This window comes from Marmota marmota, unplaced genomic scaffold (genome assembly GCF_001458135.2).
Source record: "Marmota marmota marmota unplaced genomic scaffold, marMar, whole genome shotgun sequence".
Lineage (NCBI taxonomy): Eukaryota > Metazoa > Chordata > Mammalia > Rodentia > Sciuridae > Marmota > Marmota marmota.
In genome coordinates, this window is record NW_026000222.1 from 11098065 (window position 1) to 11112094 (window position 14030).

Sequence of the window (14030 nt, forward strand, 5' to 3'; positions counted from 1 at the left end):
GGCGTCGGCGACGGTAGCAGGTCGTGGTTCCGAAGCCAGCTCTCCAAGAGTCCCCGAGAGCGGCTGATTATTCCAGGGGAACCACGAGTGGAGGAGGGGCGGCCAGGGTTTTAGGCGATGGGAAGGAAACGCCGGGAAGAAAGAAAATTAGCCTGTACGCCTACCTGACTCCGAGGGTCGCGGGTCGAGCTCCCCTCCCGCACAAATCTGCCCCCACAGCACCCTCTGGTGGACGTGCCGTCCATTCTTTCGGAGGTTCTGATCCCAGGACCCCGACGTCAGGGCTTAGCATCTGTGCAAGAGAGTGAGCTGTTTGAAGGTGCAAGAGTACCTGGGGCACTAGTGAATCGGGACCCAGGGGTGGCTTTGCACACTAAGATCAGAACTTTGGGGCCGAGACAAATGAGTCGATTCCTTAGCTAAAAAGGTAATTCTCAAAATGTACAGGTGTAGGATAAAGAGTGAGAAGATATAGATAGGGAAATAGAAATCATGCAGCTAGGAGTGATTTTAGAAACTCTTTGTCCAAGCCAGACCCCTGTTTTATTTACCATGTATTTTGACACATGCCACAAAGTAAGGACACAGTCAGTATTGAATAACTATTTGTTGACCAAATCTGCCTTTTGCAATAGAGAATCACCTTTCCATCTCGGTTGCTGTGTTTCTCACATAGACAACATTCATTCATTCATTCTTTTTTTTTTAATTTTAATATTTATTTCTTAGTTCTCGGCAGACACAACATCTTTGTTTTGCATGTGGTGCTGAGGATCGAACCCGGGCCGCACGCATGCCAGGCAATCGCGCTACCGCTTGAGCCACATCCCCAGCCCTCATTCATTCTTTGAACAGCTGTTTTTCTAGTGCTAAATGCTAGCTCTGAGCATCACTCGTGCCTGGCCTAACTGACTTCCTGCCTCTTAAGAGCCTCCAGATACTTCCAAACCAGGGAACCCAAACAGGAAAAATATTAAAAGAAAACATAAGAGACAGGTATTGATTGTTCCAGTGTGACCAGCCTGGAAAGCAACAAGAAGATGACATTTGTAAGAAAGGAATGCCTGAGGGTGAGCAAAGAGCTCTGTATAAAAAAGTTGAAAGTTTCGCATAAGGAATAAAAGTAAGAAGAAACAAAATAAGCCAATATCCAAGAAGTTACTTGCAAGTGTCTAAATGAGGAGTTTATGCACATTTGAAATCCAAATGAGTGATCTGAAGAAAAGCAAGAAAGCTTACATTTAACCCAGTTTTGTCACAGAAGAAAGACTATAAAATCAGGAATAGGTTTGGTTCAGTTCAAAAAATTAGATACTACTTCCCTAGCAAATAGGCCCCTACTTGGGAGATAAATGCACAATAAGCATTGTAACTGTCCAAGTAGCTTTTGATTTACTTATCCATACAAAACTTTTTGAATGTGATTAACAAAATATTTAGTATCTGAGTGCCAGCACTGTACTAGACTCTGGATATAAGTAAACAAAACAGATGGAATCCCTGCTGTCACAGAACTTCAGAAGAATCATTTTGCACCTACTTGGACAACTATAATCAAAGAGAAAGACAATAACAAATGTCAAAGAGAAGTGGAGAGATCAGAACCCTTGTACCACCGCAGCAGCTTAGAAAACAGCCTGGCAGTTCCTCAAAAAAGATTAAACATAGAATTACTGTATGATCAACAAATAACCCAATCAATAAATGGACCAAGGACATGAATAGACACTTCTCATAAGAGGATATTCAGTCAATCAACAAATACATGAAAAAATGTTCATCATCTGTAGCAATTAGAGAAATGCAAATCAAAGCTACTCTAAGATACCATCTCACTCTAGTCAGAATGGCAGCCATTATGAAGACAAACAACAATAAGTGTTGGCAAGGATGTGGGGAAAAGGTACACTCATACATTGCTGGTGGGTCTGAAAATTGGTGCAGCCAATATGGAAAGCAGTATGGAGATTCCTTGGAAAACTTGCAATGGGATCACCATTTGACCCAGCTATCCCTCTCCTCAGTCTATACCCAAAGGACTTAAAAACAGCATATTACAGGGACACAGCCACATCAATGTTTATAGCAGCACAATTCACAATAGCTAAACTGTGGAACCACCTAGATGCCCTTCAGTAGATGAAAGGATTTTTAAAAAGTGACATATATACACAATGGAATATTACTCAGCAATAAAAGAGAATAAAATCATGGCACTTGCAGATAAATGGATGTTGTTGGAGAAGATAATGCTAAGTGAAGTTAGCCAATCCCCCAAAAAACAAATGGCAAATGTTTTTTCTGATATAAGGTGACTAACTCATAGTGGGGTAGGGAGAGGAAACATGGGAAGAATAGAGGAACTCTACATAGGGCAGAGGGTGGGAGGGGAATGGAGGGGACAAGGGGTTAGCAATGATGGTGGAATGTGATGGACATCATTATCCAAAGTATGAAGACATGAATTGGTGTGAACATACTTTGTATACAAACAGAAATATGAAAAATTGTGTTCTATATGTGTAATAAGAATTGTGATGCATTCCGCTGTCATGTATTTAAAAAATAAAAGCAATTAAAAAAAAGAATTACTATATGACCTAGCAGTTTCACTCTTTGGTATTCTTCCAAGAGAACATACATACATAAGAAACAAGTTTGTACAGGAATATTCACTGCAGCATTATTTGAAAGAGTCAAAAAGCGGAAACAACTTTTTGACTCTTTCAAATAATGTCCATCAACTAATAAGCAACTCAACCAAGTTGGTATATCCACACAATGGAATATTGTTCAGCCATAAAAATAAATAGCATACCAATGCATGCTACAACATGAATTGAAAACATCATTCTAAGTAGTCAGTCACAAAAAACTGCATATTGATCCAGGCACAGTGGCCTACACCGGTAATCCCAGTGACTCAAGTCTAGAGGCTAGCCTCAGTAATTTAGTGAGGCCCTGACTCAAAATAAATAAAAAAGGACTGGCAACGGAGTTCTGTGGTAAAGCTTCCCTGGGCTCCAACCCCAGTCCCAATAAATAATTGCTGACTAAGTGCATGAATGATTAAGTGCTATGGGAGATGAAAAGACAGGAAATGGGTACCAACACGATCCAATGATTCTGAATCAAGACCTGAAAAAACAAGTTGGAAATTAGCCAAGTGAGGAAGTAGGACAGGTAGAACTGTGTTTGAGGAAAAGAGTGTTCCAGACAAAGGAAATAGCATATTCAAAGGCCCAGAGGTGACAATAAAGACATGTTGGAAGAAATGAAAGGCTATAGAACTGCAACAACAGTGGGGCTGGGGGTATAGCTCAGTGATAGAACACTCCCCTGGCATGCAAGAGGCCCTGGGTTTGGTCCCCAGTACTTCAAGGAAAAAAAGAAAAAATAGTTAATGTGCCATGGGCAGGCATGGATATGGAAGGAGTAGAAGTCCTTCGTTGCCCTCCATGTAGGGATATTGAATGCAGAAATGGCCCTAGCTAGATTTGGACCTCCATTTTTTAAAAATTTGTTTTAGTTGTTGATGGGCCTTTATTTTATTTATTTGTATGTGGTGCTGAAAATCGAACCCAGTGCCTCGCACATGCTAGGCAAGCACTCTATCACTGAGCCACAACCCCACCCCCATTTTTTTGTTGTTTTTATCTTCATACCCTCACTGATCATGATTGAGCTGCTCTGTGGCACTCCTTGGCTGTGAAATAGGGTTAACAAACTGTGGATCCCACCTACCAGGAGAAAGAGCTGATAAAATCAGTGTTGCCAAAACCCTTTGCGGATGTGCAGAGTGTGCAGCAAATGTGTAGAACTATGCTGCAAAACCCTGGTTTTAAACGTCTTAGAAGAATGTAAGTTTAGGGCTTGCACAGTTCAGAAGGTAGGGGAAATGGCTTGTTAGGATCTATTCCTGGCTAGCAATGGGAAACCTGTGGCCTCTTTCCTGTTTCTAGGAGCCAGAGAATGGGGAGGGCTTTCCATGGCTTTGGAGGAGCCCCTCAACCCCACACCTCCATTGTGGGGTTGAGCCCCTTAACCCCCCACATCCTGGTAGACAAAAGTCTACCAGGGCTGGGCCTGGTAGCACATGTCTGTAATCCCAGCAGCTTAAGAGGCTGAGGCAGGAGAATTGCAAGTTCAAAGACAGCCTCAGCAGCTTACTGAGACAAGACCCTGTCTCTAAAAGAATATATAAAAGGGCTGGGGATATGGCTCACTGGTTAAGCACCACTGGGTTCAATCCCTGGTATTAAAAAAAAATGTTTACCAGGAGAAACAGCCTTTCAAGCCCTCTCAGAGCTCTTTACATCTCTATTATTTTGCTTGAAAAGGGAAAAATAAGCAGAGAGAACTAGGGCTATGAGCAACCATATGCACATAGCAGGTGGCTGGGCTTGTGAGCACATCTATAAATCTTTGTTGACAAAGATTTATAAGGAGACAGAAATTCCTAGTGGGTTCAGGGAAGGGGTCCAAGTTTCCTGGATGTAAGGGGACTGGAGGCACAGTTAACTCTGAGGTATAATAGAAGACAGAGATGGGGAGAAAAGAACTAAAGAGAGCAAATAAAAAAATTTAAAGGAAGGAAAAAGAGACTGTAGCTGTAAATCTTCTCCCCAGACCATTTTTCTTCCAGACTGATCACTCACAAATTGCTGAGAAATCTACAAATCTTAGAGATACTGTAAATTCACTCATCCATGAAAATTACCTCATTTTGATTAAAGTTTATGTACACTGTTAACCTATACAATGTATTTTCAGATTAGATAAAGCAAAGGGAGATATATTTTTAAAAACCTACAATAGAGGCACACTCCAAACATTATCCAGAAAAGACAATATCAACTTGAAGATCCTGGGGAAGAGCAGACCACCATAAACATTTCGTGATCCATGATCAAAGAACTGAGTTCACAAGACTGGTATGTTCCCACAAACCTTCCCATGTCCATCTTGAAAAGAAGAGCCTAGGACCCCAGAGCGGAGAGCTCGTCTGGCTCTCAAGATAATCTGTATTCAGCTCTAAGAATGTTTTTATCTACCTTTTACTTTCTAATAAAGTTATTCTTCTCCCTGCTAAAACCTGATGTGCCCTTAAATTATTTTCTGTGATGTGTCAAGAGCCTAGAAAATCTGAGTAGCGGTCTCTTCTGTCTCTGGAGATGCCTCCTCCAACCCCTAACAGTGATAATTCCTCATTCTTCAGAAGAGAAAACACAGGATTGTGTTCAAATTGCATGGCTAGCTACTGATAAGAACCAGCCAGGGCCTTGGATTTCTGTGTTTGCTAGGTACCCTGTCTTCCTGTGACCTGGCTAGTGAGTGACCTTCTGAAAAGACATAATTTGGTGATAAGGGACTTCCAGTGATACCCATTCTCTGATTCAGAATATTCATCTATGAATCTTAGAGGCTCATGGCAATGAAGACGCAGTCAGAGAACTCTCAATTTTGCTTCTTTGATGACAGCATCATGATATGACACTGTGAGTGGGACACAGTGTGGGTGGGAGATGAAAAGGAAGGGCTGGAAGAGGCAATTGGGAAGGTATTATTGCTCCCTCTCCCCAAAATTTTTTACGCACTTAAGAAAACATTGAGAGAACAGAACACCAAGGACTTGAAACCCAAAGTACTTGCTGTGCCTGTGGCCCATGACAAGCAGATTTTGAGAACCAGATAAGTAAGAACAAAAGAGGTGGGAACCGAGGAGGACTGCAGAAATGCTCAGACAAGGGTGATTCTATTGGTTTTGGAGGGAAGATTATCAAGCTGTATGCGGACAGAGCTTTGGAATATCTCTATTAATATCCAAAACAAGGCTCAAACTCCTAAGCAGGATACTCCTCACCACCTCTTGCCATACCAAATAGGTAAATAATACCCACACCTATTTGTTAACCACTCATTCAGCAAAGAGTTATTAAGCACCTACTACCTCCAGCCAATAGGTGTTAGAGTTTGTAAACAAGTCAGAATGGCGCCTGGCATTTTGCCAGAGGGAGTGGTTTGTGAAGTAACGCCAGCGAGCCATTAAGTGTGGAGATTCCTTATTGGTTGACTGATGTACCGAGTTTATGCTAATTAAGATAAGCTGTGTGGAATGTATATATACCGCTCCCGTTCTACAATAAACGGCTCCTGCTGTATCAATCTACACAAGTGTCCCTGCCCCCCCCCCCCCCCCGCTATTTTGCTGCAGCCGGACTGCAGCAAATAGGTAAATAAGTATATGTATGGTATGTTAGATGACTCAATCTCCCTACTGCCCCCCCCACCAGAAATGGAAATTGAACCTAGGGGCCTTTACCCCTGAGCTACATCCTGAGACAGGGTCTCACTGTCTCCCAGACTGGCCTCTAATGTAAAATCCTGCTTTAGCCTCCCACGTAACTGGGATTACAGGAATGGGCCAAAATGAATTGATTAATTCATTTATTCTGATGTGCTGGCCTGAGCATGCAAAGAAAAGTATTAGTTATTTTTCCTGCTCACTGCCCTGGGGCCTAGCTTGCAGTCTTTTCCCTTCTTGGCACTTTGAGTGAGGGTTTTTATGTCCAGAACAGTCTTTGGCCTTTCATGATGGAGAACTGGGAGAATACTGGGAGGCAGGAAGAGAAGCCATTAAAGGAACATGGAAGTCAAGACTATAGGAGTTTCTTACTGTTTCTAAGACAGGTCTGTGTTGTGGAGGTTGGTCTTGGACTCCTGAGCTCAAGCAATATGCCTATTTCAACGTCTCTCCTGAGTGCTTCGAATATGGGGGCATGACTCAATGACACCTGGTTCAAGGAGGTGGGGTTTTTTTTGTTTGTTTTTGTACCAGAAATTGAACCCAGGCATACTAAAGTACTCAGCCATATTCCTTTTTATTTTTTATTTTGAGACAGGATCTTGCTAAGTTACTTAGGACCTCACCACGTTGCCCAAGCTGACCTCAAACTTTTAATCCTCCTGCCTCAATCTCCAGTCACTGGGATTACAGGAGCGCACCACCATACCTGGTGAGGAGCAGTTTTTTTTTTTTTTTTTTTTTAAAGGCTCCCATGTGTGAGAAAACCTGATGATGGATGGAAAAGAAAGCAAGGGACTTTTTCCAGGAGAATAACTTCCAAGTCTATATTTCCTTCTAGATGTTAACAGTTAGAAGCAATGACTTTGAATTATTTTTGAAATTATTTTTGATTGCATGGATGTTGGTTCTGACCTCCATCTGGGGTCATGACTTTATATGCTATTTACATTCATTCATTAGACAAATATTCATGGAGCAGATTGTATATGCAGTCATCATGCAGGACCCAACAAAACGGACCTGGTTCTTGCTCTCCTGAAGCTTGAAAATAATAAATAAAAAATATCGGGGGCTGGGGATGTGGCTCAAGCGGTTGCGTGCTCGCCTGGCATGCTCGCGGCTCTGGGTTCAATCCTCAGCACCACATACAAATAAAATAAAGATGTTGTGTCCGCCTAAAACTAAAAAATAAATATTAAAAAATTCTCTCTCTCTCTCTCTTTAAAAAAAATGAATTGTGGTTTGTGTTTTGAAGCAGCGCAGTGCCATGAGAGAGTTAATTGGGGAAACAGTGTTATGTTTTGGGGAACACATCTTGCACCTCACACTTCAAGGTCTTTGTTCTCACTCTTAATGCTGAAGTATTTTTTTTTTTACTGTACCCTGTCAAAATCTTAGTACTATACTAAAAAGCTCAAATGTCACCTTCAAGATGTCATTTTAGTCCCCCATTTAGGTTATTCCCTCCTGACACATTGCTTGCAAGTCTATTATAATGTACAATTCATTCTGCCAATATGTACCTATTGTAGAGGGACTAACTGTTCCAGTTTTCATGCTATTGAAGGGTTTTGTGGAATGCAGAATTCTTGCCTGGACACAGTGCTAACACCTAGAAAGTTCCAGGTAAACAGGAGAGAGATAATAGTCACCCTAAGCCATGGACAAGCCCTTTATATCCAATGCTCAAAGGAGGAAGGAGGACACATCTTCTCTCTATTCATGCTATGACTTGAACTTAGAAATACTGGTACTATTGGCAGATACAGTGGTATATACCTGTAATCCCAGTGACTTGAGAGGCCGAAGCAGAGGATCACAAGTTTGAGGACAGCTGGAGAACTTAGAGAGGTCCCGAGCAATTTAGTGAGATTCTGCCTCAAAATAAAAAGTAAAATAAAAAAGGGCTGGGGAGCCAGGTGCAGTGGTGGTGGCGCATGCCTATAATCCCAGTGGCTCAGGAGGATGAGACAGGAGGATTGTGAGTTCAAAGCCAGCCTCAGCAAAAGTGAGGGGCTAAACAACTCAATGAGACCCTGTCTCTAAATTTAAAAAAAAATACAAAATAGGACTGGGGATGGGGCTCAGTGGTCGGGTGCCCCTGAGTTCAATCCCCAGTACCACAAAACAAACAAACAACAACAACAAAATGGGGATGGTAAATGGTAAAGAACTCCTTGGTTCAATTCCTAATACCAAAACCAACAACAACAAAAACGCCACACACAAAAATCCCAATTGTAATACTAACAACAACAATAATAAAAATTTAAACTTGAGTGCCAAGCAACTTACAAAAAACAAATGAGGTTAAGTAATTTTCCTTTAGTAGGGAAACTAAGGGTAAACCAGTTAAGCCAGGATGAGAAGGTGGGACCAAAGAGAAGGATTTAATTTCCATTTATGTTAGCACAATGCTTCTCAAACTTTTTTGATCTCATGATCCTTTTATAGTCTCAAAAATTATGAGGGCCCCCCAAAACGTTTATGTGGGCTCATTTATTGACAGTAATCATTAGGAATTAATTCTGAAAACGAAAAAATTTATTTATTTGTTTATTTATTTTTTGGTACTGGGGATTGAACTCAAGGTCACTGTACCACTGAGGTACATCCCCAGCCCTTTTTGTTTTTTTGAGACAGGCTCTTCTTAAATTGCTTAGGGCCTCAGTAAATCACTGAGGCTGTACTTGAACATGAAATCCTCCTGCCTTACCCTGCCCAGTGGCTGGGATTACAGGCATGAGCCACCACTTCTGCCAATTAATGTTGAAACATAATGCCAATCATTATGTTTCAACATTAATTCACATTAATAATACATTTTTTTGGGGGGGGGCACTTAAACACTGAGATACATCCCAGCCCTTTTTTACTTTTAGTTGTCAATGGACCTTTATTTTATTTATTTATATGTGGTGCTGGGAATCGAACCCAGTGTCTCACACATGCGAGGCAAGCACTCTGCCACTGAGCCACCACCCCAGCCCCCATTTTGTATTTTTTGTTTTGAGACAGGGGCTCGCTAAGTTGCTGAGGCTGGCTTTGAACTTGCGATCCTCCTGTCTTAGCCTCCTGAGGCTAACAATACATTTTATTTTCTAATTTGTTCTAAGAAAGTAGACATACTGTACACATATGGAGCACAACTCCTCATTCCTCTGGCTGTACATGGTGCATGGTCACTCCAGTAGTGTAATCATACACGTACACAGGGTCATAAGGTCTTTCTCATTCTACAGTCCTTCCTATCCCCACAGCTCCGCCCCTTCCCTCTACACAACCCGAAGTTCCTTCATTCTTCCCCATAATAATATATTTTAAACGAATAATAACTTTATTTTCCAATACTAAATATGTTAGCTAAAAGTATGGCAAACCTTTTGTTTTGTTGCATGAAGCCTCCAAAAAACTCCATTGTGCATTGGTGCGGTAAGACTATGAAAATTGTTTTTCCTTCAGAGACCCCCAGAAAAGGTCTTGAAGACCCTGCTGTAGTTTTTGAAACAATAAATCACGCAGTCTTTTCAAAACCTTAATGACAGGCATCAGAAAAAAACCGGTATCTTCGGTCTGTACCAATGTTGGATATTGGTTTGTAGACTGGATCTGGGAGAATGCCCCAAGCACCAGCGAGAAAAGTAGTAAAACCAAGGGGCTCCTCTGCCTGGGTTACCCGCGCTGCGCCCGACCTTGGACTACAATTCCCGGCAGGGCTCGCGGCAGGGGCGTATCCTAAGCCTAGGCCGGGGGGCGTGGGTGACGCAAGCTGATGACGGAAACGAGTGGGGTGTGCTTATTTTGGGCAGTTTAGTGCCACAATTGGAGGAGACGGAAGAAGGGGCGGAGCCTGTGTTTGGGTCAGCCAATGGTTTGCCATCAGGCGGAAGAGGGGAACGGGGCGTGGCCAGGCCGACTAGTAGGCAGCGTGGGATTTGGGGGAAGAGGGTTTAGAGTGTGGGGGTGTCTGTTTTGCGTCCACCGTGGCTGGGAGAGGGAGATGGCAGCTCGATGGAGCAGCGAGAATGTGGTGGTGGAGTTCCGCGATTCCCAGGTGAGCTGGCGGGTGGCTAATGGAGCCGTCTGGGCATGCGCCCTCCTGGGTTCCCTTCCCCCACACTGCTGCACCTGCGGAGACCCCTGGCCCTGTCGGGGGAGATGGGCTGCGGGGTGCTCTGGAGCTGTCTGACTCGAGCGGGCGAGGGGAGACTTGATGACCGTTGCGGGCGGTTGGGATGGGCACTGACGGGATTCCCCGCGGGCTTCTGGCGAGTGGGGACTGCCTTGGGACGCTGAGGCTGAGATTGCGCGCGAGTGAGTGGGAGGCTTCCCACGCGCAGGGTGGTTTGCTAGGAGGGTGTCCGCTTCCCTGGTCCAGGGCCTCTCTCGGTGACTTCGGCCAAGTTGCAGAACTTCTCTGAGCCTCAGCTGTGCGGACTTAGCCCTGCCTCACAGTATTTTGGGGTGGATTTGATGAAATACTGCTTGTAAAGTGCATGCTCTAGTAATGGAAAATAGCGTGTAGTGGACAGAAGTGTACACATACACGTATTGCTCGGGTTCACGAATCTTTACACAGTCTTCACGTGGTCATTACCCGTTGCACCGACAGTTTTCTTACCTGTAGAAGGGATCATCATATTTACCTCACAGGGTGGGCGTGAGGATTTTATGGGTTGCACCTTTAGAAAGTGTGGCAGAGTGACAGGCACATGGCAAGCCTCAAGAGACGTCAGCACTTACTGAGGAGTTTTACTACTATTCTATAACGTGCCTTCTATATGCCAAGTCTTGTGCTAAGTGCTTTATGTATATATGTGTCGTCCCTTTATTCCAAAAGGAGAGCTGATGCCTGTTTGGCTAAGGCTTCGCAAAATATGGCAGATGTCATTGAAATTTGGACCCAGGCTCTAACCACAGGGCTCCTGTTCAGCTTATTATACCATTTTTTCCTCATAGTAAGTAGCTCAGAACCTGAACTACCTCCATAAGTATCATGACCCCCCTTCCCTAGCACTAAGAGCCACTCTTGGTGATTCTTTCTGCTTATTCAGTATTTATTGGATACCTTCTGTCTGCCAGAATTTTTTTCACTCATTTATTCAACAAGGATTGGTTTATGGAGTGCCTATTAGTTGCCCGCTGTGCCAGACTCTATGTTAGTTTACATTGAGATATATCTGGATTACAGTAAGTGGGCGGTGTGTTTTCTTTCTAAAATTTTATCTGTCTTTTGCCATAAAGATTAATGCATGGAGGAGCCACCCACCATTCTGTTCTGCACTGCCGTCTGATAAGCAGCCCCCATGGAGAATTTGACCATTATTGGGTTTTGGATTAAGGGATCTTGAAGCACTTTGCAGTGTCAGCAAAATGTCTTTGTGAGGCCTGCTCTCCCAAGTGACGTGCCAAATTCCTAGAGAAAAAGAGCCATATTGCTGTTACCCTTCTTGTTAATTGCTTCCACTGGGGACTAGGACAGAGCAGAATCATATGGAGAGTGTCTGAGCCTGCTAATTTGGAACATACTAATCTGCAAACCCTTTAATTCTCACAGAAACCCAGGTAGTCTCACCCTCCTTAATAGAGATGTAATTCAGGAGACCTGCAGAGAGGGTGCTGACATATATATTAGAATTCTATGAAGTAGAAGCAAATATTAAACCTAAACAGCAGTTGTCATAGGAAGAGAACAAAGTAAATTGGGTAATTTTAATTGCCTTATGGGAGTTTCTGTTTTTCTGATTTTTCTATTTAGTTGAAAGGGTACATCTGTACTGTGAATTAGCATGGTGTTGTGGTTGGATTGGGAGGGACAGGGACCCATTTTATAAATTATTTCAACAACTTAGGGCTGTGGCTGTGACTCAGTGGTAGAGTGCTTGCCTAGCATGTGTGAGGCACTGGGTTGGATCCTCAACACCACATATAAATAAATGAATAAAATAAAGCTCCATTCATATAAAAATATTTTAAAAAGTAATTAAAAAAAAAAAGACTGTGTCTTGTTAAGTTGCCCAGACTGGCTTTGGACTTGTGATCCTCTGGCCTCAGCCTCCCAAATTGCCGGGATTACAGGTGTGGGCCACCAGGTGTGCACCAGAAGCCTGGTAGTTTTCACCATTTTTCAGCAACTATTTTCATTTCTCTGTATTGTAGTCTAGTCTTTCTGAGGCATTCTTATAATGAATTTTTTTCCCAGTACTGGGAATTGAACCCAGGAGCATTCTGCCTTTGAGCTACATCTTCAGCCCTGTCTTTTCTCTTGTTTTGTTTGAGACAGGGTATCATTAAGTTGCCCAGACTGGCCTGGTGTTTTGATCCCTCCTGCCTTAGCCTCTAGGGTTGCTGGGATTACAGGTAGGCATCCTTGTGCCTGGCTTAAAAATAATTTTTGAAAATTATAATTTTACATTTTTCAGAGGACAATCCCAGACCTAAAGATGCCACTGCACCCAGCAATGCCCAGTAATGATTTGTTTTTTTATTAGAGCAAAAAACAGTTTTTATCTTCCTGGATGAGTTGTACAGAAACTAACAAGTCACTAATCATCAGGGAATATTTTCTGCTGAGATGACTTATTTTCAATTTTGAGGAAGCAGGAAAAATTAAGAAAAAATATTAGAGGGTATGTTTATGAACATTGGGTATGGATATTCTTCTAAGGAGGATGCAGAAACACAATCCATAAGTTAAATTGCATAAAGACAATGAAAAGCTTTGTTTTTTACATAAAACATATGTAACCAATATAGGATTAAAATCAAGAAAAAATTTCATACTTTTCTTAATCTTTAAGAAAGCGATAGCTCAACTTAAGAAGTACACAAGACATAAGCAGTATTTCATAGAAGAAACATGCATTTCCAATTAAACATGAAAATGTATTCACTTTCATCAGTCATCAGAAAAATACAAATTAACCTCCCAAATTACAGTTCATTTCATATGGACCAGATAGGTAAAAAATTAATGGACAACAAGACTGATATGGGCAAAAAGTTTTGTTTTGTTCACTGCTGGATCCATAGTGCCCGGCATACGGTAGATTTATCAATAAATATTTGTTGAAAGGATGAAAAATTTAAATGTCTGATAATATTGAGTGCTGATGAAGGTATGGACCAACTCATTAATCACTCCTTCTAGAAGTATACAATTTAACGACTTTGAGAAACAGCTTGACATTTTCTGGTGAGGTTGAAGAATATGCTCATCTGAGAACCCAACAATTCTACTCATATGCAAATACCATCTTCACAGTATTATCATCTATAATTTAAAAAACTGGAAACAACCCAGATGTTTAATGACAGTGAGATAGATCAGTTGTGGCACGGTCTTACAATGGAATATTACCTCAGAGCAAAACAAGTAAACTACAACCTATCCACCTGGATGAACTTCAGAATCAATGTGTGTGTGTGTTGAGGGCAGGGTGCGGGGGGAAGCAAGTCACAAAAGAATTCACAGCACAGAATTCCATTTGTATAATGATCAAAAACAGTCACAGTAAAACAAAATATTATGTATGTGTATAGTAAATCTATAGAGAAAAGCAAGAAAATTATCCAAAATTTAATGCAGTCATGAATTCTAAAGGATCTTAGGGAGAAATATATTCTGGGAAACACAGCATTCAGGCATTAAAAGTAACCAGAAGGGTCTATTCTGTAAGCCAAATGGAGAGTACATCTTTTTTTTTTTTTTTTTTTTTTTTTT

The 14030-nt window shown here is 42.0% G+C and overlaps 1 protein-coding gene across 10 annotated transcripts in view; it reads left to right on the forward strand.

Annotated features, from left to right (window-relative positions):
* Wdr59 (WD repeat domain 59) overlaps nucleotides 1-14030 on the forward strand; it is a 147489-nt gene that overhangs the window by 58325 nt on the left and 75134 nt on the right. For 3 of the 10 annotated variants that reach the window (XM_048792424.1, XM_048792423.1, XM_048792427.1), the window contains exon 1: nucleotides 10213-10361. The exons of 1 other annotated variant lie outside the window; for it this stretch is intronic. Coding sequence is in view for 4 of the 9 variants with exons in the window: in XM_048792427.1 (XP_048648384.1) it covers nucleotides 10308-10361 (54 nt within the window). In the remaining 5 variants the exon portion in view is untranslated. Of the gene's footprint in view, nucleotides 1-10211; nucleotides 10362-14030 lie in introns of those variants that run through there. 6 more of the 10 variants (XM_015496071.2, XM_015496072.2, XM_048792426.1 and 3 more) reach the window with 4 other exon arrangements.